Genomic DNA, 24,390 nt, shown 5'->3' on the forward strand with positions numbered 1-24,390 from the left:
TGTTAAAGATTTTCATTGTGCCTTGCAAAATGACGTGAATTTTTTAGATAGACCTATTAACATTCATAATCACAGATCATTAAGACCTGGAAAAAGTGCTCAGGGGACTCCTATTTAAGTATAATTACAGATGTTGGCCATAGAGGAGACCCGTTTTACTGTTAAATATACAATTTAATTTGGGGAAAAAAGAGCAAAACAGATTAAATTTTGCATCATTCCAATTTGCTGTTAGAATTCAGTATTTAACGAAATACATGTACTGTATGGTAGATAGAGTAGGGCTTCATGTTCAAGCCTGCATAGTCTCTGGTCCAAATTTGACCTATACGAATTATTATGTAGTCTAATTTGTCCTTGATCCCTGATATTAACACAAACCAGTTTTGGCCTTGATCTTGTAGGGTGTGAACATGTGAATAGAACCTGTGTGGCTGCAAGGAAGGTTAACCACTGGATATATTCCTCTATTTAGGCTTGGTCTATACCACAAAATTTTGCCAGCATAGCTGTTAGCTTGGAATGTGAAAAAATTACACATCTGAGCTGCATTAGCTATCCTGGCAAAATCCCCAGTGTAGACACAACTATGATAACAGACAAGGGGTGGGTCAGCATAGCTAATGCCATTCAGAAAGGTGATGTGAAGCTATGTTGGCAGAAGAACTCCTGCTGGTTTACGCTATTCTAGGAGGCCCTGTTGGCATAGCTATGCCAGCACAGCTGGAGGCTCTGTGTAGAAAAGCGTGTAGTAAGTTGCAAGATGAATCCCACTCTCTATCTATAAATGTGCAAGGTAGAAAAGGGATTGGGGTGAGCAGAGAATGGGAGTGTCTGAAGAGACACAGTGGTACACTCCTGGTACGCTACCAAGCAGGAGTAACTTGGTGGCAGTATAGCAGAGCTGTAACACAGGATCAGGCTCTCTTGCACTCGCTGTCTTGCTCAATACTTTTAATTTTGTGCTTCTACATGCAACACTACACACCTGTACTATGCAAGATCAAGCCCTAAGATAGTCAGGAATGTCACAAAATTGTAATTCTCATGGTGTCTAAGTTTGGACATGAGAAGAAAATGTTTCAGCCTTTGTTGTCATATGCAGTTTATTCTGATAGGTGATACAGATTTTTAAAGTGGGCACCCAGGGGTAGGGCACAGGGAGGCAAAACTCCTTGATCAGGTAGGTCAGCAAGAAGGTTAAGTCATAGTTCTTTATAGATTAAATGGGGTTTTTAAATCCTCTTTCAGCTCACCATGATGTTTGAGAGGCTAAGTATGAACAACCGACAGCTAGAAGAAGAAATGAGAGACCTGGCAGATAAAAAGGAATCTGTGGCACACTGGGAGGCCCAAATTACTGAGATCATCCAGTGGTGAGTACCTGCAGAGCTCCTTGGCACAAGGCAGTTGTGGGGTAGGACTGCTAATGCATTTTCATTAGCATGTTGCATCAAGAAACCCAGACTCTCTTGGTAAAATCTCACAACTGTCTAGGTTTGAGCTAGATTATTTACTGGATGTTTCTTTATGTTCAGGGTTTAGAAAACCTTGTTCCTCCTTAAGAGCGAAAGTTGTTCTCACAACTGCAACTGTTTAAGCACCAAAGAATCATAGCCATTGGGTGTGACTTGTGGCTTTGGGAGAATGTTGAAAGGAATCATGTGCTTAGCTCACTCTTCCAAAAAGCGGCTAAGGAGGCTGGGAAGATTCGTATAATTTCTTTTTCAATACTGACTACTGTGGGCTATTTTATGTGTGGCAGAGTAAAACAAACTCAGTGTAATTCATATGCAGTTTTACAAGAGAGCAACAACTCCTAAAGCTCAAGCACTTAGGGTTAACAAGTAAGAAGTTTCATTGAAGTGAACTCCCTAATAATGCCGTCATCAAACTGTCATGTTGCATTTATAATGGTTCCTATCTCTTTCTAGAACATTGAGGGAAAAATACAAGTCTGAGTTTAAACTATTAATGGAAAGAAATTTTACTGGATATTACTTATTTTAAAATCTTTTTTTTCTTTTTGGCCCATTGTAATGTTTAACTTGTGTGAAAACAATTTGTATCCACAAAAAGAAAAGGAGTACTTGTGGCACCTTAGAGACTAACCAATTTATTTGAGCATGAGCTTTCGTGAGCTACAGCTCACTTCATCTCACGAAAGCTCATGCTCAAATAAATTGGTTAGTCTCTAAGGTGCCACAAGTACTCCTTTTCTTTTTGCGAATACAGACTAACACGGCTGTTCCTCTGAAACCTGTCAATTTGTATCCAAACATTTCTACATATCAGTCACTTTGAGGGGATTTCAGTATCTTATGCTAATTTTTTGTTGTTATTTCTTAAGCTGTTTTCCCCCCATTTTGTCTCATCTTGTAGCAGCTGAATAATGGGACTTTTTTTTTTTGGCATCAAAAAATGGGTAAACATTGTCTTTTTAAGGAAACCTGGTTAGGTTGACAATGTTTTGACATCAGTGTAATTAATTGTCCATATTTGGACAAAGCTTTGGTTTTTTAATATGGCCATTCAATGCATACAAAAAAAAGTTGGGCTCTGGAACTCTGGACATTTTCCAAGCAATGTAGTTTGTTTCATGAATGTACATAATTTAGACCCATGTAGTCAGGCCCATACTCTCTGAAGGCATCGTTTTCACAGAGGTAGAGATTAAAAAAATCAAATCAGCCTAATTTGTGGATGTTCTTTTCAAACACTTTGTCACATTTCCAATTCTCTCACACAAATGTGAGTGTAGTAGACTCTATGCCAGAATTACAGAAACCAGAAATACAATAAAACCATTCAGATGAAGTCTGTTGTTTTAGGATTGATCAGAACTATTTGTACAGTTAAAATCAAAACAGAAGAAGAAAAAGCTTGGTCATTATAAGTAAAATGTCGTCTTTTTTTTTTTATTTTTAAATAAAAGGTATAGTGATCTAGTTAAATGGTCAGAGTAACCAAACCCAATAGGGGATTAGCATGTTATCCAAAGCCTTCATAAACCAACACTTGAGAGCTGTGAAGGAAGACAAGTCAGCCATAGTTGTGTATTGTTTCACTTGACCATTTAGATGGATAAAACTTTTGCATATAATTATCAAGCAAGCCATTATTTCTCCTCTCCTCCCTCCTGTCCTTCTCTGTTGGCTTTTTTTACTGTTAATGTTTTTGAAGAAGTACCACTCTTGTTGAGACGTATGATGATGGCATGAATGCAAATAATCAGGTAAGGCCCAAAGAAAACTGTGTGTGGTCTGAAAGTGTTTTTTTTAAGGAAAACAAAACATCAATGGTATTTAAACTGTAATGCTTTGAGAACCAACGTTAGACATCCTATTTGCTAAACTACACAAAGGTATGATAACCTTTCCAGAAATACAAAAGGAGTTATGTAGGAACAGAGAGCATTCTGGAATGAAAAAAAAAAAAATACAGGGAATGTTTAGTCTTGAGAAAAGAAGACTGAGGGGGAACACAACAACCATCTTCAAATATGTTAAGGGATATTATAAAAAGGACTGTGCTCAATTGTTCTCCATGTCCACTGGAGATAGGACAAGAAGTAATGGGTTAATGTGCAGCAAAGATTTAGATTATGTATTAGAAAAAAATTTCTAACTATAAAGGTAGTTAAGGTGGAATAGGCTTCCAAGAGAGATTGTGGAATCCCATCATGGAGTTTTTTAAAAACAGGTTGGACAAACACCTGTCAGTGATGGTCAAGGGTTATTTGGTCCTGCCAGAGCACAGGGGGCTGGACTTGACTTCTTTAGGTCCCTTCCAGCTCTACATTTCTGTGAGGCCCAGATAGCCTGTCTACATTCATATTCTTAATTGCTACACAACTTCTAGTCTTTTTCTTTCTTCCATCCTGAGGACACCCAACAACATTCATTCAGCAGTGCTCAGCCACCATGTCTTTACTCAATTTGTGCTGTTTGTACCTTTGTTCTTCCATTTGTTACTCAAATAATCTTGTAGCAACCTTCTCTTCTCCTTAGAGTTCTGTGCTGCATACTAAAATGAGATGCTCTGTTGGAGATATATCCCTCTGCATGCATACCTGGAGTCCTCTTGAACATCAGTGGCAGTTGTATGTGTTTTGAGAGGAAAATATCAAGTAATCACTTCATATTCAAAAGAGTATTTCTGGTTTGGGTATCTGCAAGTTCTTAATTTTTTTCTCAGGCACTCACAGTTTCAATCCAAATCTTCATGTTTCTAATTATGGCAACCGCAGTAGCTCATAGCTGACAGAAGTTAAGGTGGGGTGGTTGGCTCCTCCCCAAATCTAATAGTTTTCTGTCTAAATTACGTGCATGCTCCCCACCCCTCAATAAAAGGTGTAAACCAGCAGGTTTCTTCAGTGCTGAAGTTATGACAGATTCATAGAAATTAGAGATGGGAAACACCTATCTGGTCACCTGGACCATCTCCAAAGCCAATACATTGTTGCTCCCTACAATATTTACAGGATTATTTCCTGCCCAGTTTTAAATAGCACAAGCAGTTGGATTTCCATCACTTCCCTTGAGACACTTTGCCACAATTTAATAGAGATCACTGTCAGGAAGTCTGCTCTGGTACTGAACTCACAATTTATTCTGTTAATGTCACCTCTTTACACAGTTAATACCTCCTTGAACCATCCTAATGTGTTCTTCCCAGTAGTTATAGCATGCAAATAATTGTAACTCACCCTTGCCCCTGTTTACTCTAACATGCTGGCGACAGACCTTCACAGACCATCCAGCCATCTTAACAGAGTTCTTAGATTGACAAGCTAATACTATCCAAACCACTCCAACCCTTGACAAGAATAAGAAAACATGAGACTTATATGTTATATATGTCATATATGTTATTTATACTTATATTTATAAGTATAAATTTTCCCCCTAGGTACCAGGAAAAAGACTCATTACATCTAATACTAATACAGTCCCATTTAAACACCACACTTTCAAATAGCCAGCGATACTATACTTCAGGCCTGTGGCAGAAAGGAGCTGAACAGCAATCTGTGCTGTTGATTCACTGAGTGACTTTGCAAGGCACTTAATATGTCTGTGCCTTAGTGAGCTCACCTGTAACATGAGTTTCGTATCTATCTCACAGGCGTGAGAGGCTTAATTCTCTAATGTGAAGTTTTTAATGTGCTTTGAGCCTTTTGGATAAAAGGTGCTGTACAGTATAGCATGAGAGTATTTTTAGTATTCATTATCAGTAATAATACAGTAGAACCCCATTTTATCCGAGCCTCTGTTATCCAGCTCTCTGTATTAACCGAACCACCAGCCGCCCAGGGCTGACAGCAGCAGGGCTCAGGCTGGCAGCCCTGGGCAGCTGGGGCTCCCGATGTCAGCACGGGTCTGACAAGCTGAGCCCTGCCACCCATTCTCCAGTTTATCCAGTTTTTTGGTTATCCGATCTTGCCCCGATCCCAGTTAGATTGGATAATCGGGGTTCCACTGTACTTGGTGAAGAACTGGGAAAAATGCACTACTTCAGAAAAATGTAGGTATGGTGCAAAGATTTTTACAAAAGCTAGATATCAACTTCCACATAATATTACATCGCAAACTTTCTCTGCTATAAATCTGTTCTTTGGGATATCAGAAGTGGCCTTTTCTTTATTTCTGAAATTAAAATGGAAGCCTTTTGTCCTAAGCCTCTTATTTTCAGTATAGGGACAGGTTACCTCATTTAAAAGGTATCTTTGGACTCATAAAATCATATTTGAAGGAGACCAGAGACTTTAGAATGTCAAACTTTTCATTCATTTTCTCTCATTGAAACTCAAGATATGCTCTGGAAAGAAGGATAAGACTTGTATTTAAATGTTTACTTCACCCAGCTCAGGACTTCTTTGATTTCTCATTAAAACACATTTAATCAAAGAGAGAGCAGGTGGATTGAACCTTAGGAAATCTCGGCTCAATTCCTGGCTCAGCTGCAGAAATTTTTTTTTTTTTGTAACTTTGGACAAGTCACTTAATATCTTGGTGCTTCAGTTCTCTGTCTGTAAAATGGGAACAATACTTGTCTCACCTTTGGTCTATATTGTAAGCTCCTGGAGGAGGGTAGTGTCTCCTACTCTTTGTACAGCATCTAGCACAATGGGGTCTCAGTCTCAGTTGGGGTGTGTAGATACTACTGTAATACAAATAATAACTAGAAGATTTACCTGATATTTCTGGTGCAGTCTGGATGTCTTGCCATGCAGTCTGGATGTCTTGCCAAGCACTCATTCTTAATGAGTATTTTCAGGACTTTTAAAGGTTTTGTTAAAAATAAAAAGGAAAAAAGTCCCAAAGCAACTACTTGAATATCAAACCCCATTGTTCTCAGCAGAAAGCGTGCATGCATTATGGAACAGGCTTTAGGACTCTGAATGGAAGTTGAATCTCAGCAGAAGTTTTATCAATTGATTTAAAGTGTAAGAATAATAGAATTTTAAAATATCACTATCGAAAACAGTTTCTCAGATGTATTATTTTTGAGGTAAGAAGTGAAACTTTACCTCACAAGAGTTTTTACTCTCTCCCTGTTTTCCCAAAGTCTCTTGGATTGATAGGTATAAATCAAACCCTTGTTCTTTTTTACTTTTAAGAAAATTAAATAATAAATAAGACTTGCAGGTCCAAGCAGTGTGAAAAGGACATTGTTATATATGAAAAAAGATTGAAAATCGAATTGTTTAGTAAAAGAAAGAAAATGCATTCAGTAGATTCAAGACATTCTGAGATCCTCAAACCCTTTGCTACATTTGTTAAGGGACTGTGAGAAGGAATGCGAGACCTGGGAGATTAAGACTTGGCCAGGCCTCTATTATGCCTAAAACAAGTGCAAAAGCTTCTGAGGTCACACAACACTAGTTTGAAGACGGTCGAATCATTGTGAGCCATTTGCCACCTACTGGTTATCAGAGGGATATCAGGGCACTAGATTGGAGTAAATAGTTCATATTTATCTTCCTCTTTAACTTGTTCATAGCTATTTTCTGATACAAGGGATGCTGTCCACCAAACCTTGGCCTCAAATATAGATTTTTCTAAAAACAAAAATTTTAAAACAATTAAGCCTCAACTGAAACACTTTCTCTTAAATATTCTCCTGCAATTTTTTCAGTCCCAATTTTGCAACGCTAAGAACCTGAAAGTACAGTCAACATAAAATAAATGACTGAAATACTTTTCACTGTCTGAGTGAGGGAAATGCATAGGGTAAACAGACTTCATAAACAGTGACAAGCAAACTGGGTCTTTAAATTCTTTGTTTTAAATTAAATTATTTAAATTTAAAAATAAGAAAACGTGCTTATTTAAAATCTGTAAAAAGAAAAGAAGTACTTGTGGCACCTTAGAGACGAACCAATTTATTTGAGCATAAGCTTTCGTGAGCTATAGCTCACTTCATCAGATGCATGTAGCTCACGAAAGCTTATGCTCAAATAAATTTGTTAGTCTCTAAGGTGCCACAAGTACTCTTTTTCTTTTTGCAAATACAGACTAACACGACTGCTACTCTGAAACCTTTAAAATCTGTGTATTTTTAATCTCACGTATCCCTGGTGATCTCCGACAGAGGTGTTCTGCCACATACCACAGAACAAAATCCTTAAGGGATTCAAACAAATGACACTCGCCACATCCCTCCTCCTTGGTGACTGGAGAGTGAGGAGGGATGCAGAAAGCCAGCGAAGAGCCAGCAGCAGGCAGGGAAGTGAGGAGGCTTGGCTGGGCACTGGGTCCAGTTGCTCGGCCGTGTTGGGGCCTTCAGGAGCAGGGGGGTCTGGTGCTTGGAGGGCCGGCAACTTGGCCCAGTGCTGTTGGTGGGGGACAGGAGCTCGGCTTGGGGAGTGCCTTGGGGGGGAGGGGTTGGCGGCTCGGCCCGGCGCTGACAGGGAGTCGGGTAACTCGGCAGGGGTGGGGGGAACAGCAACTCGGCCTGGTGGGGGAAACGGCCCAACTTGGTGCTGGGGCCGGCCCAGCACTCGGGGGGGCTGGCAGCTCAGCCTGGTGCTTGGAGGGCGTGGCGGTGGGTCAGGGAGGCCAGCAGTTCAGCCCAGTGTAGCTGGGGTGAGGGGGCCAGGGCTCCTGCAATCACGGGGGGCCCCTTAGAGCCTCTCCTGTTCGAGGGATGGGGTTTCGTGGCTCCGGCGTATGGGGGGCAGGGCCTTGGGTGGAAGGGGTGGGCTGGCGGGCTAGCCTCCCCAAAGCGGGAGTTCACCTGCCACCAATGCATGGAAGATTGACACAGGCGGGCTGAACATGATAAGACCAGGCAAGTCTGAGAAATAACTTGCAGCTAAAGGTTGATCCATGGCTTGGGTTCTCCAAACCAGCATTATCCAATAAACTTGGCACCTGGCTCAAGAGGATCGAGAGGGCACTTCTCAGGCCTTCGCAAAAATTGGAAATATTGAAAATCTTCACCGTACCACAAATGATCTATCTGGCAGACCACGCCAACTGTAAGAGAACCCTATGGTTTTCCCTCAGTGACAGTATTAGGAGGGCCATCATTTGGTGGCTTCATCTACCTGCAGTAGATTCATTTATGCCGAATCCAGAAATGGAAGACTGGGAGTGACGAGACTTGCTAGCCTCATATCATCTATTCAGGCAAGATAGTTACATAGAATTTCACACTCCACAGATGAGACAATTCGGAGCATTGCATTGACTAGTGGTATTCAGGATGAATATAGTAAACTGTGCCTGGCAGCAGGTGGGAAGGTAGAAGTGGTGCTTTCAATAACAGATCCAGTTCTGTTTTTTGACAATAACAGAATGCCACGGAGCATCCATGAAACGCTAAATGAGTGGGAGAGGCCAGGTCCCAGGTTCAAGTACCCAATCCCTGTAACTGGTCAGATGCAGAATTCTCCCAGTGGAAGGAACCACCATGCCAAGGTAGTGGAATTGAACATTTCCACAGTGATCCGATCAGCGATAATTGGATGAGATATCACCAGGGTTTCACTGAACGCCAGTTCCTAATGGCTTTGAAACTGAAGGCAAACATATATCCCAACAGGGAATATCCAGGGTGGGGGGAAAATAATTCAGTCATGAAATGCAGATCCTGTTCTGCTAAATATGAATCTCTATCTCATACTTTGGGACAATGTCCACATAAGAAGGCATAATAAATTGTTTAAGATTTTTGGTAAAAGAAGTATGTAAGCTTGAGTCGGTTGTATATCAGAAAACAAAACTGCACACTGCTAAAGGTGAACTAAGAAAACCAGACCTTGTATATGCCACGGATGGGACAGCACTGATGGTCAATATGACAGATTGTTTTGAATACAAATAAAAAGTTTTCCCAGATGAAGCAGCAGCAGAGGAAGTCAGATACTATCAATCTGCCAAGGAAATAAAAAAATTGATGGGAACCAAATGTTTTCCCCATCAATCAAGTCTTATCGCATCTCGGGACGTAGGAGTAAAGGCAAGAACGAGCTGCTAGACTTCAGTCAGAGAGCTTTGCTATACTCCAGAGATGTCATTAACAACTTTGCCAGCGGAGGAAAGGGTGCTGGAAACCCAGCTGATATCAAGCCCGATGGGACTCCAAGGCCACATGTGAAAATCTCATCATGATTACTGTCTCACTTAATTCATGACTTTGTTCACTGGACATGGCAAACAGGTTTGGACACGCCACCTCGGGAACGGCATGCCCCAAATAATCTGAGGGGGAAAAAACATGGTGTTTTTTTTATATAGGTTGTGGATCATGACCTGTGTCTCAGGCCAAAACATTTGAGTTGCACCTCTATTCCTGCAAATACTGGAGGGAGCTCAGACTTGTCCATGGCACTCCAGGACTTGTCCCTTCTGTCTCCTCACTCCTAATGAGTACTTCCAAAGGTGTATTGAAACACTAAATTCTTATTAGTAGGATAAACCTACTAATTCTTAGCAATAATAATTCTTAGCAATAATGCTTTATTCAACCATATTAACCGTGTACATGAACCCTGAAGAAGCCACTGTGTGGGTAACCAAAGGACTTACCTTGGATGGATGGCGGAGAGAGATTTCACAGAAATGAAATTGCCAGGTAACGGATTTACCATTCTAGATCACGGTCTCTCTCCAGGTCCAAAATACTTGGAATGTAATAAACAGTAAAATGAGGAGGAACGGAGAGATAAGTAGGATAGAAAAATAAGATTTTCTCCTTCCCTAAAAGTTACTATAATTACAGAATTTAGGGACCACTGCCTGGGGGATGTTCCTGCCAAAATGTATTTGTATGTTCAAAGTCATTGGCCCTTTCCATCCAGGTTACCAGTTGTGGTGTGCCAAACTAGCTCTGATCCCTTCTGGGACCTGCTTATCTACAACATGGGTAGGCTTTGGTGATACAGAATTTGATGCACCTGGCTGTGGAGAATGGAGTCTGAAATACAACCTTGTCTTTGTGGAAGATGCAGTGAGGCTCTTGTCTTCAAAGAGCAGAAAGTTTGGAGACTCTTGTTCACATGATCAGAACCAGAAGGCATGTCTTTATAGAAGGCAAATTCAGGGAATAAGATGCCCTCATCTCGCTTAGTCTGTTTAATAAACTACTGTAAGAAACCGTTATTAAATAGGAACTGGGGGAAGCGTCTAATGTCACTAGTTTTGTAGTCAGTTATGATAACATCTTAGAAGGATTAGAAAGACAACTCTTATCCCTGATGTTGCTTGGATGCTCTAACTGTTAATTTGTAGTAGCATATTTAATTTTTAACTTGCTGTCTAAAAATTAACTGCTACATTTCATTGTTACAGTCTGTATTTTGGTCAGATGATGCTGGTCATGACAAATATTTTTATTTGCTTTCTTAAGCTTTGATATTTGATTTCTTTTTCTTCTTCATTTGTCTTTGTAGCATACACTGTATAATTTAAATGTGCAAAGTAGCAAAGGATTTAGCCTTTACAATTACTGAGGTTGCCTTGTTTATTTTAAATTAATTGTTCCCTTGCTTTTATATTTTTCATTTAATTTTTTTTTCTTTAGGGTGAGTGATGAAAAGGATGCTCGAGGGTATCTACAAGCCTTGGCCTCTAAAATGACAGAAGAACTAGAGGCTCTGAGGAACTCCAGTTTGGGTGCAAGAGCAACCGTAAGGATCACACTTAACATACCAAATAACATTTTGTAAAAAAAAAAAAAAAAAAATGATGACTTTGTGTCAGTACTTGTCAGTTTTGCCTTCAATATTAACTTATCTAAAGAGGCTGCCTCATGAGATCTTGCAAGTTTAGGAACTTTTCGTTCCTATTAAGTGACCACCACAATTTAATTGTCGTCAATTAATAGAATTGCACCTCTTCTATAATGGGATTTTATGTGTAATTTTGTTTAGATGGTTATAGACAATCTTGTATTAATGTATTGAGAGGATGTTTGCATAAAACTGCAGAGGTGAAAAAGTTCTGCCCTGTCACATCATGGAAAGTATTCTCTTTGAAGGAGCCATTCCCTTCTGTGAGTCTTATCATAGTTGCCATTCGAATCCATGCATGTAAATGATTATGGTTCACAAAGTTGTAAGAGTATGAAAGCATGGGACAGTCATCTTCCTCTTTTAGAACTTGAGGAGAAAAAAGAGATGATGTATTTGGGGACTTTCCAAAATCCTTTCTGGACTGATGAGCTCTCACGTCAAGAACATAACAGGCTGAGGTGCTACTACTAATAATAATTAATAATATTGAAATAATTGCATTCTCTCTGGGTTGTTTGTTTTGGTTTTTTTAGGACATGCCCTGGAAGATGCGCCGCTTTGCTAAACTGGATATGTCAGCAAGGCTGGAACTGCAGTCAGCACTTGATGCAGAAATCCGAGCCAAACAGGCCATTCAAGATGAGTTAAATAAAGTTAAAGCTTCCAGCATCTCAACAGAATGGTGAGACTGAATGGTTCTGATGGAACTTCGCTGTGGTAGCTTGCCAAAGACCTTTTGGGGAGAGAACATCTAGTTATAAATGTTAAATATCTTGTCTGTCAAAATCTGATAATGAATGATGTGTTAGTTTCTTATAGCTGTACCTAAAAACAAGACCATACTCTTTTGTATACTGTGAGTAACTGAAACGGTACTATGAAAAACTGGAGCGCGCTCTCTGGACTTTCAGGTGGCACTTTTTCATAAATCAAATAATTTCTTCCACAAACATTTTACAACTTTGCGGCTGAGTAACAGACAATTGTTGTTTGTCTATCTCAAAACATATATTCCTTTCTACTCCATTGATAAGTCTATTGGATTGGATGGACAAAATCAATTTTGGCATGTTGATTTGTACAGGAATAAAACCTGCCTATTGAGATTTAAGAATTATTTTCTTCCCTACTTCACTGATCCCTTCTTTACTTCAATTTCAAAATTCATTTGATTAGGGGGACTGGCCAAAGCAGAGGATTAGTAGTGGGGAATAATGGGGCATTTCACTTGTAGGTCATGAGTTGTAATCCAGCCAAGTTACCGAATGCTGGTACCATAGAAGGTTTCTTGGCAGCCTGTGAAAATAAATTTGGTGGCATGAGTCCAGTTCAAACACTCGCATCACAACATCCACCATTGAAATTGGTACTGATTATTTCCTTTGTTGGCAGCCTGAGCAGAGAGGCTAAAGACAGCACAAGTATGAGGGCTGAACAGCTTTTTTTATCCCTAAAAGTGATCCCTCCAAGTCAGGACTGAGCTCATTGTAAGAGAAATGTGCTCTGCCACTATCCATGCTGCCCCTATTCTGTTGGAAAGTAGCGGACTTCAGTTTCCTGGGCTGTCCTACTGGAAAAAATGCCCTATGGTGTGTTTTAAAGGTACCATACTGGTAACTTTTAGAAGCCTTTGAATTCCCTTTCTCTAAACAAGGAGACTAGACATGTGCATGAACCTGTCTGCTGAAGTCTCTGTATAAGGCATTTATACCATAATATGCCTGTCACTGTAGTACAGTATCTAGGCACGTAAACAGTAGACATAAGACATGGAAAGGACCAGTAGTGGAGAATGGAATAAAGAACTGATGTGTGAATTGCAAAATGAGAGAGAAGTGATGATTTTCTGTCTTAGCTGGATCTGATAGGGAGGTTGGAGATAAGAAATCACGTGGGTTGTGGCAAAATTTATTTTTAATGTGCGTGATGGGGAGATTTGAGTGTATATCTTCAACTCACTGTACAAGGCGTTTAGCAATGTCAATTCCCATTAACATTAATGATAGTTAAGGAGTAAAAACCTGCACATCAAGTTGAAATTAGACCTCTTAATGTTTTAGATCAACCTGTTCATAGAAGAAAAAAGTCCTTGAATGTTTAGGCAGTGCAATCTAGTGACTAGAATTGGGGAGCAGAGCTTCAGAGTTCCATCCTTGACTCTGCCACTGACTCACTGTGTGATTTGGGGCTAATCAATATCTCTGAGCCTTAGTTTACCTATCTTAAAAAGCAGCAGTATAAAACCATTAAGATAGAGGAATAACTTGCGTTTGAAAAGTGCTTAGAGCTCCTTGGATGAAAAGTGCTGTAGAATTGTATAGTAGTAATATTTATTTGATTGTGAATCGGAGAATTCGTAAGGAGCAAACTAAGCTGAGCACTATATTACCGAAATGTTTTTATGGTCTCCGTTGTGAATAACTGAACAGAGAAACTTTCAATGTACAGTGTCTGAGCAGCACAAACTTAATGAATTAGCAAATGAAATGATCTGTTTTATGTTTATTTTTAAATGTGGTCTTTTCTTCTCATTCCCAGGGCATGGGTTCACACAGTTGTTCATAAATTAGAGGCATGGGTCAACCTAAAGGGTAAACAAAGGCAATTATTCATTCCTTTTTCAAGGTCCCATACTAAACAAGTCATAACAGAATTCTGAACTCAGCCTTCCATTTGATGACATCATGCTTTGTTTGACAACGCAACTTGGCTGGCATTGATTTTAACCAAACAGTAGTCCAAATAACATGCAAAGATGGACCAAAAAAGGGAGAATTTGCAGTGCTGGCTCTCAATAACTGTATTTTTTTGTTTCTTTGTTTTTCTTTCTTTTTTAAAGTAAACTTCAAGAGTCAGAGAAGAAGAACTTGGAACTGTTGTCAGAAATTGAAAAACTGAAAAAGGAGACAGAAGACCTTAGATCAGAAAAGGGTATGGCAACTGGTGTCAAAATAAATGAGAACATATTGCACAGTAGCGGGTACATCTTATCAGTTAAGAGTGTCATCTTGCGATGTAAATGCAAGAACCATGCTGCTGAGAGATTCTGACATCTAAAATGTTAATACAGCTATTGCACGGTAAAATGTACCCGCATCAATTATGTGCAAATCTGTTGTATATTATTCTGGAATTTTCTTGGTGCACTGGAAGCATAAGAGTCATTTTGATTTGAACTAAATTATTTTTACTTCAACTTGTATATAGAATTGACAACCATATAACCCTTAGTAGTACAGAATATTCAATAAACATTTTTTTTGGTAGATAGGGGTTTTTACACTTCAGTATAGTCAGTCGGTACTCTCCATTTCTGAATGATCTGGCTACGTCTACACTAAGAGAGGAAACAATAGCGGGGCATTGATAACATTTAATGGTTGTTTTTCCTGCAGCAGATTACTGCTTACACATAGCAATGCAGAATCAATTTACTAGTTTTTGCCTTACTGTGATTGAACCAGTGTTTCTGGGAGCAAAGACTCTTGGGTGATTTCCAAATACAAGCTGGAGCATTGAGACTCTACTCCTGGTGGAATTCTGCAACAAAAAATTAAATATTCTGCACACAATATTTTAAAATTCTGCATATATTATTTGTCAAAATAACACAATATAATCACACCAGTTTTAATTACCTTTGGTCATTTATTTCAAAATACCTGTCAGCAAGTATGTCTGTAACAATACAGACAACAAAAAAGATTCAGGAAATGTTTTTTGACAGATGCCTTACTAGGCATATTAATACAGAACTCTGAGTAATAATTCATTTAAACTACAATACAGAACCGTATTTCCAACACCCCTAAGAAGCAGAGGAAAGCTTGCGGGGAGTCAGAGGTCATGGAGGAGCTGAGGGAGAGAGAAGTAAATTGCTGGGAAGGAGCCTGAGTGTGAACTTGGAGGGTTGTTGGGTATGGGTGGGAAAAGTAAGGAACAGGGGTTGTTTTTTTGTTTTGTTATTTTTTGTTTGTGGGGATGGGGGTGGGGGTGGGGAGGAGTGACAGCCAAGAAGGGATTATTAGGGAGCTTCCCCCATGCAGACCCTGACTGGCCCCTAGCCTCTCCCATTCAGTCAGGCACATCTGCCCCTGTCCCTATGTAGCTCTGCACCCCTCCTCATCACCATGTGTGTCTGTGCCCTCACTCAGCCACTCCCCTGTCCCTATGTAGCTCTGCCCCCTTTGTTCTGTCCTCATGTGTCTCTGCACCTCCCTCTCCACATGGCACTGTGCCTCCACTCCCATTCAGCCTCTGCCCCCGTCTGTCCTTCCCCACTAGCCCTTATCAGCCCGTCTGACACCTCCACACACACACGCCCCCAACACCCCACAGCCCCTGTCTCCTGACCTGGCCTGACATGCGCTGGTAAGGCAGCTCTCTTTTCCCTCACTGGGGGGAGTTGCAACTTTGTTCTGTTGCCACAGCACCCTCTGGTGGGCAAAAGGCAGAACTGCAGCAACATTTTGGCAGAAGCGTTTTTCTGCACGAAAAATTCTAAATCTGCAGGGCTTATGAAATATGTGCACATGCAGTAGCGCAGAATTACCCCAGGAGTAATTGGGAGATGGAGTAAGGCGAATCAGCTGACCTGGTGTAGCTGTAACATTTCGTGTCTTACCATCCAGGCTGAAAGAAACAATTGCAGATTGCACTTGTTTCAGGCAGACATGAATTAAAGATCTTGTGTCACTTCCGTAGGTGCAGCAACTAGTTGTTAGAACTCAAACCTGTCTCAAAACTCAAAAATTTGTGGGACAACTGTTATGCTTAGATTCAAGCATTTTATAGGGTTTGCAATCTCAAGGCATACCAAACAAGTAGTCTGCTACAACTCCTTTTCACCTAGTGTAGACAGGCCTCTGAGTGCAGCGTGACCGTTATGACAGCCCAAAAGTACTACACAATATTCAGAAATGACTGGTGCTGATTAGCTGACGAGGAAATTATTTATAATACTGATACTTGCTCACCATGATGTTTCACACCGATATTCAGAATAAATATCTTGATATTTATGGAGATGCAAAATGGGAATTCGGGGCTAGCTTATTGCTTTTGAAAACTTGTCCTTGTTGATGCTTCTTTTCCATATGTTTATCCTTCCATTTATAGCTTCATGAACAGTACAAAAGTACTATGCTCCCAAAAAACTAATTATCAATCTGCTGAACAAGTCTGCCTTGCAGTATTTAGTCATAAACAAGAATTTATAATTAATAGTTTACCAAATCTGGTGTTTTCAAGTATTACATTTTTGTGTTAATAGAGATAAGAGTTTAATTCTACTTCTTAAAAGACTGTAAAACTTACTTCGAAAACTTCTGGATTAAAAAAAAAATGTCAGAAGTAATTAGTATCCTTTAGCCAAAAGCAAATTCATAACATTGTATGTGGACTGTTTAAATATTTAACTACTGAGAAACCCTCTTTAATCCAGATTGTTTTATATTTTAATTTGACTGTCTCTTGTAAGTAGAAGTATGTTGATGACTAAAAGATAAACATTGCAGAGGATTCAAGTGCATTAATTTTATACCCACCGACGAAGTGGGTATTCACCCACGAAAACTTATGCTCCAATACATCTGTTAGTCTATAAGGTGCCACAGGACTCTTTTCCGCTTTTACAGATCCAGACTAACACGGCTACCCCTCTGATACTTCATGTGATAGTGGCAGATTAACTCACTGTGCCTGAGTATTGTTTTCCAAGAAGGGGTAATTTAGATTAGTAGATTCATCCTGTGCACTTGATATTCTGAAACCTGGGAGGGTGATAAAATAGCACAGGGAAAAACTAATTCTATAGAATGACAACTCCTTTGAGAAATGCATTCAGTCTGGGTTTTGATAGAGAAGTAATGTGTATTTGATACTTTGGAAGGAAAAATCCTCCTTATAACATTTAATTTTTCATTGTGAGATAGATATGGAGTAGACAGGATGACATCCTAGTTAGAGAAGGAACTGTAATGTCTCTCTCTCTCTCACACACCCACATTCCCATACCCATTTTAGAAGAGAAGCTCTGATGTAATGACAAATCTTCTGGGGAAACAGCAATTCAGGCATTCTCTGTGGTCATCTTATTTCTCTTAGAGCTTATTATGTGTTTGTGATTAAACTCTCCCAATATTGAGGACCTGAATAATGTCAAGAAGAGACATCAGACATACTGGGCTTGATTCACCTATAGGTTGTGCCAATCCCTGTATCTTCATAGGGTTTAGACTCTTCCTGGTGAAAAGACTGCCAGGAGTGGAACTGCATTTCTAAAGCATCTGCAACATCTACACTAGGTGCTCAACTGTCCTCAAATACTTAAAAGTGGGTGGTGCTGGCTGGGCATGGGGTACCGTCAAGGAACCCAGATTAAGTGCTGATTCAGCACATTTCCTTAACAATCAACACTGGCATATCTCCCTTGGAACCTCACCCATAAGTTTAAGCTGCCTTTTTCCTGACAGAATTTCTAGAGAAGGGCAGCAGTGCAAAGGCCACCTGCACCCCCTTTCTTCCCCAGGGGTACACCTCTCCTAAGATATAGAAACCCTACGGGTGCAAGGTGTGAAATGAGCCAGGTAGATGCATGTATGTGAATCAGTATTAACGCATTGTAAAGAGACACATACACATTAGGTATCTGTGCATTACACAGCCTATATACATATGTGCAGTATATCTAATGTATAATCTTGGCTTTACACACATCCGGGGAAATGAACATTTAACCATATGCTGTATACTCTCTGCACATGTGTTAAAAAGGTACCTCTTTCGTACTGAGTAGCAGACCAGAAGTGACAGTCCATAATAAATTTTAGATGATTCACCTATAACCAGATTCAGCAAGACAAAGGGCCTCCATAAAACAGTCATTTTTCTGTAGCTTAAAAAACTTGCTGCTGTTTTCTAGGTGTAAAGCACCAAGACTCACAGAATTCTTTCTTGGCATTTTTGAATGCTCCTACCTCTGCTCTGGATCAATTTGAAGTAAGTGTGCAGCCATTTGAATGTCTTTGGCAATCATGGAAATGTTTTATTCTTGCTGTCATGCAGGTTGTGTGCATACTTGCTTAGGAGTTAATACTGTCTTTTAATCCCATTGTCCTTCTACATTTTGGACATCATTTTAGGTTACAATAATAATTTATGATAATTGTTTGATGCCTTCTTCCTGTTCTTGAATAGTTGTAATTATGGTCCATTCTTTTTAAAGATCATGTATGGTGAAATCTGAGAGTCTAAAAGAAAGATGAAGTTAAAATGGCCTTTCATTGTAAAAAAAAACCAACAAAAAAACCAAAAAAAACCACTTAGCTAAAACAGATTACATATCCTCCATTCATTTTTATAGGAATTTGTAAACCAAGAGCTAAATACTGCCTTCAGATGTACTCACTACCATTGAGATCAGTGGTACCATGCATGTGTCCAAGAAAATCGGAGTAAAACTAAAGTAAAACTGTTTAATTCCTTTGCAATTTGTAGATCAAAGTCCTGGTAAATAAAAAAAACTGGAGGAGAAAACGTAAAATGGAAACATATTTCACGCCTTCTTTTATTTATCTAAAGTAAACAATGTAAAATTTCTATAAAATATTAGGGCTTAAATCCTGGCTCTATTTAAGTCAATGACCAAATTCCCACTGACTTCAGTTAGGTCAGGATGCTACCCTTAAGGTCAAATCCTATTCTAGAATTTGTTCATGGCTCCCACAGATGTCAACAGAAGATGCACATGACTATCTTTAATACAGCAGAATTTGACCCCTGCAGTTTAAGTAAGAAAATAATTATTGTTACATTTGAAAATTTTACTCTCCTCTTTAATGCATATTCACTATTTTCTAAAGTCGTTGCATTCTGATACATTCTGCACATCTGATCATATTTAATTTGCTTTTAATGATTTATCAGATGTTGGTTTTAATACAAAAATTCTGTCAGAATTTGGAAGTGTTTTTATTGAGTGAAGGGTAGAAAAAGCATTAGTCTGCTTTTTTTTTTATGGATGGATTTTGGATTAACTGTCTAAGAAACCAAAAGGCAATTAACAAAGAGTTCACAACTTTAACTGATGTAATTGTTACTTGGCATTAAAGTCATTCACAGTTTTTCTTTAATTGTTTTTGCAACACTGTATCATTATTTATTTTTACAGAATAGTTCTCTTCATCCATTTTTTTCTGTTTCTTTACTGCTGTGTTCATTAAATAGGATTCCTTTTCTTCTTCTTCTTCATCCTCATTGATTGATTTTATGGATGATGTAAGTCTTTGACCTTCAAATCAGTAAATCTCTCAATAAAAGAAATTGGTGGATTGATCTGGCAAATTCAAACATAATGCAGTCAATTTAAGAATTGTATGATTTCAAATGCATCTGAGAGCACCAAATTCTCCTGCACGAATATATCTATATCTTTGTATAGATAGATATATACTATATAGATAAACAGTTTGAAGAAATATATTTCTCTCTTTAATGCAGGTATTGAGATTTCTCTTTGCAAAATGCTTTTGTATTATGGGAAGGTGCTATAAATGTTGTCAATTTGTCCGAGCTAATCTACTAAATTGTCACCTACTCTCAGTCCTCTGACAACAGTTCTGAAATCATCTGTGATGTTATATAATTAATTTCAGTATGTTGTTGTATATTATACCCATTTTCACTAATTACTTTCTAGCAGTTTTTAGTCACTTTGCTGAAGATTTTTTCTCTGTCTGGATGACTTCTGAAGTTTCTTTTTTTAGTTTTCTCAAATAAATAATAGATTTTGCATTTTTAGTGAATGGTCTTACTATTAAAACTGGTTGGGTCGGTAATTGTGTCAAATTTCACCATAACCAGAATGAGTATAGCAATCTATTTTTGTTGTTTGGAATTTATGTTTTTAATGTAGGAAAACATTGAAATATGTACACTAGTTGGTGGCAAACTTAGCTAGTGAATCATTTTAAAAGCTGTAAATTGACTGCATTATTTATTTTCCAGACCCAAGTAGTAGGCTAGTAGATTTAAATACTTAGAAGTGTTGTCTCAAAATAGGCACCTTTTTGCCCTCTTTATAGAACTCTACATTATAACACTGTTTGATATCAGGTTATGGTCTCAGCTCTATTAAAATGCCTTATAATTAATTGTGTTGTAAAAACACCATTATAAAATGGAAAGTGGGAGTCCATGAAGAATGTTGAAAGAAAGAGGATGTAGTGTATAATCCTATCCTGATAATGTCCTTTTCACAACAGAAATTCTTAAAAATATTTCTTCTCTTGTATATGGTTTATTCCTATGGTTAGAGCACATACTGTGTGAGTGTATGTTTGTGATACCCCATTAGAAGTATTAGACTGTAGTCTATATTATCATTTTACAAACCAGAAAGATTGCTTTTCTGACATCTTAGAAATATCCTTATGCCTAGAGACACCAAAGTAATCTTTGTCATGATAACTTTTATCCTGACTATTTATGGTTCTATGTTTGGGTTAAAGAAGCATTCTACTTTGTGGAAGAGCATTATGAAAAGGTTGCCCAGCTCAGCCTGCTCTTTAATACACACTGAGAAATATGATCTTTAAAAAAAACACACCACTCCCTTTTCAAAACATTGTAGAAGGTAATAAAATAAATGTTTGGGAACACATTTAATATGGCCTACCTTTGGAGAGGGGACCTTAAGAAGGAGATGGGCAAATGAAAATCTGCTGCTGGGCTTGTAAACTTAGTTCTGAAAGTCATCAATCAATCAATAAATAAATATTTGTTAAAGCAGAGACTGTGTATTTTTCACAAATACTGCGACCAAATCAAATATATTATTTCCCCTTATGCAGGCAAAAAGGCATTCTATGCATCTTTCAGAAAAAATAATCATTTACAATAGTTCCAGCATAATTCTGGCAAAGTCTTGGGTGTGTTATCCATTGGTTCACATCACAGCTGTAACATTATAACAACAGTGCAAAATGCCAAGCTGTTGATCTTGTGGCATGTGCAGCGTCAACTGTCAAATGAGTACAGTTTGTGTGTGTTCCACTGTTGGCTAACCTGCCTTAGAGCAGTGATTTCCAACCTTTTTACGCACAAGATCACTTTTGACTTTAAGATCAACCCAGGATCTACCCCGCCCCTTCCCCAAGGCCCCATCCTGCTCACTCCATTTCCCCCTTCCTCCATTGCTCACTCTCCCCCATCCTCGCTCACTTTCACCGGCCTGGGGCAGTGGGCTGTGGTGAGGGAGGGGGTGTAGGCTCTGGGCTGGGGCCGAGGGGTTCGGAGTGTGGGAGGGGGCTCTGGGCTGAGCCTGGGGCAGGGTGTTAAGGTGCAGGAGGGGATGAGAGGTGCGGGCTCTGGGAGGGAGTTTGGGTGCAGGAGGGGGCATCGGGCGGGGCAGCAGGTTGAGGTGCAGGAGGGGGTGCAAGGTTCAGGCTCTAGCCAGGAAGCGCTTACCACAGGCGGCTCCCGGTCAGTGGCGCAGCGTGTCTAAGGCAGGCTTCCTGCCTGCCCTGGCCTCTACGCTGCTCCTAGAAACAGCTGACTTGACTCTGTGGCCCCCGGGGGGTGGGGGGGGTTAGGTGGCTCCACACACTGCTACTGCCCCTGTCCCCCCAGCGCTGACTCTGCAGCTCCCATTGGCCGGGAACTGCGGCCAATGGGATCTGGGGTGCTGGTGCTGGGGGGCAGCGGCAGCATGTGGAGCTGCCTGACCCCTCCCGAGGCCACAGAGACATGCCAGATGCTCCCGGGAGTGGTGTGGGGCCTGGGCAGGTAGCCCCGCGCCGCCAGACTTTTAGTGGCTGGAGATCACGATTGACTAGCAGAGGCTCCAGGATCAACCAGTTTATCACGATCTACCGGTTGGTGACCACTGCCTTAGAAGATGGTCTTCTTGATTGGTCCACCAAGATTTAACCTTCTCCTAATGCTGATTTTGCAGTGCTTTGCAGGACTCTAGATATCACTGTATATGTTGTTAAAGTTGGATGGGTTAACATTTTAATGCTTAACATACAAAACATGAGACATTCATCATTGGGTCTTCAGGCTCAGTTCAGTGGGAGGTTCTCTCATCTCAATCTACAGTAGACAAGAGTACAGTTTAGAACAGTAGTTAGGAGGGACAGAGGATAACGTAGGTAGCATAGAGAGAGAGTACTTTCTCACTCTGCAAAGAAGCATAAAGAAGTCACCATCTTTCCAAGGGAGGACAGAAGCCATCACAGACAAGTGAGATATTTACTTAATTTCACCTGCCATTATCCTGTATACCAACTAGTTATTAGCTAGAGCTGGTCAAAAAAAAAATTTAGAGGAACAGTTTTCCATCAAAAAATGCAGTTTTGTCAGAATTTAAATGTTTTGCAGGAACATGCAGATTTTGCCAAAATTTTTAGTGGGGAAAAAGTTGAAAAAAGTATTTTGACTTTCTTGTTTAATTTTGATAATGTTGCAATTTTTCATTTTAACTTTATCATTTCAACTTTTATATTAAAATATTGACATTAATGTTACATTTATATTTAATATTTCAATATTATTGTAACTAAACAGCTTGATGATTCTGAATCAAAAATTTTCAGAATATTCTGCAGAAAATTGTGATTTTTCATTCTAATTTGGAATGGAAACAGAATTCAAAAAGTCAAAATTCACCACAGAATGAACATAACATTTTCCAGCTCTCGCTTTTATTAGCCCCTCTAGTTAATTTTTAATGCATATGATAAACTACTGGATTGTTGCTGAAGTTGAACATTCCAGTTATGTCCAGATAGAACCAACCTATTGTACTGCTGAATGTAGCAGGTACCTCTTCATATTCCATTGCCTACAGTGAATTAATAATGAATGAGGGTAGCCTAGAGGTTGCTGTGGGAAAGGGCCAACAACAAAAGTGTCATACATTAAATAACTTATTTAATTATGTTAATTGGAGGGGCATATCTGAATTTGCACAAGGTAAATATGCTATCTTTCATTTAATTGATCACAATCTAATTTATCAAGTAACACCCTTAAGAAATTATCTCTGAATTACAAAGGTTAAACAGAAAATAAATATATTATTCTTCATAGGTAGCTCAGTTCCATGCTCTAGGCCTATTAAACAAGTTTTATCTCAGTATATATCAAACAGAACTTAAATAAGTAAAATAGGAGTCTTAAAAAAATACCACTATCACCCTAGACATGGCCTCCATTTCCTATTCAGTCTCCCTGATTGACAATAATAGCCTGGAAGAATAATGACAGGTTTTTGTAGCATGACTTGAAGGGAATCAAATTTAAACCCTGTCAAACCAAGAAGAAGTGTGAGTTCCAAAACCAAAGACCTTCACCTGCCACCACCCCCTACCCAATCAACTCCGCTAGCTAGAGTTCCTCAGGAGATTGCAGTTGCTGCAGTATCATATGGGGTGTTCTCTTGAGTAGGACCAGCAACAGATATTGCTCAGGGCCTGTATCATCTCCTCCCTAGACACGCAGTAACCCCATGCTCCCCCTAAAATGCTGGTAATAGTTTAGGGACCAAGATACTGAGCTAAATTTTACTCCCATTTTACACCCTTTGCAAGCCCACTGAAGACCATGTAATTTCATGGGTGTAAATCACTTTAGAATTTGACTCACTAAATATATGCTTTCAAATTATCTATTTACATACATGGGCAGAGCTCTGCTTGAATCTCTGCCATCCAAATAATTGAAATGTTTATAGCAAACTATGAATGATTGTAGTTATTCTAATTGTACCCACAAAGAAGACTATAATTTCCCTAGTTTTATTGGAGAAAAATCAAAATAGATGTCTGCGCTCCAGCTGCCTATGACTGGAGCCTGCAGATGCTTCAGGAGGAAGAGAAACATCTCACTGTGCTGATGATTCACTATGCCCCTCCCCTATCAAATTGCAACTTGGTCTATGTTTTAAGGGTAGTGATTGTGATCACTTTTATATTTCATATTAAGTGTAACCTACTGTGGCCCTAGCAAGCATTTGCCCTACTTATTGGAACAGATATTTTTTTCATTCTTAAATAATTGTAAATGAAATGTGTCTGCCTCCTGAGTGACTGAAGCTGGTGTTTCAAGTCCTATCCTTCTATCAATCCTTGCTTAAAATACCCTTT

At 39.3% G+C, this 24,390-nt stretch overlaps 1 protein-coding gene across 7 annotated transcripts in view; it reads left to right on the forward strand.

Moving 5' to 3' along the window:
• Nucleotides 1–24,390, forward strand: part of CDC42BPA (CDC42 binding protein kinase alpha) — a 322,264-nt gene that overhangs the window by 241,704 nt on the left and 56,170 nt on the right. For all 7 annotated transcript variants that reach the window (XM_073338668.2, XM_073338662.2, XM_073338664.2 and 4 more), the window contains exons 17-21: nt 1,252–1,376; nt 11,032–11,137; nt 11,776–11,924; nt 14,082–14,173; nt 18,165–18,241. In XM_073338668.2, coding sequence (XP_073194769.1) covers nt 1,252–1,376; nt 11,032–11,137; nt 11,776–11,924; nt 14,082–14,173; nt 18,165–18,241 — 549 coding nt within the window. The remainder of the gene's footprint in view (nt 1–1,251; nt 1,377–11,031; nt 11,138–11,775; nt 11,925–14,081; nt 14,174–18,164; nt 18,242–24,390) is intronic.

Source organism: Lepidochelys kempii, chromosome 3 (assembly GCF_965140285.1).
Source record: "Lepidochelys kempii isolate rLepKem1 chromosome 3, rLepKem1.hap1, whole genome shotgun sequence".
Classification (NCBI taxonomy): Eukaryota; Metazoa; Chordata; order Testudines; family Cheloniidae; genus Lepidochelys; species Lepidochelys kempii.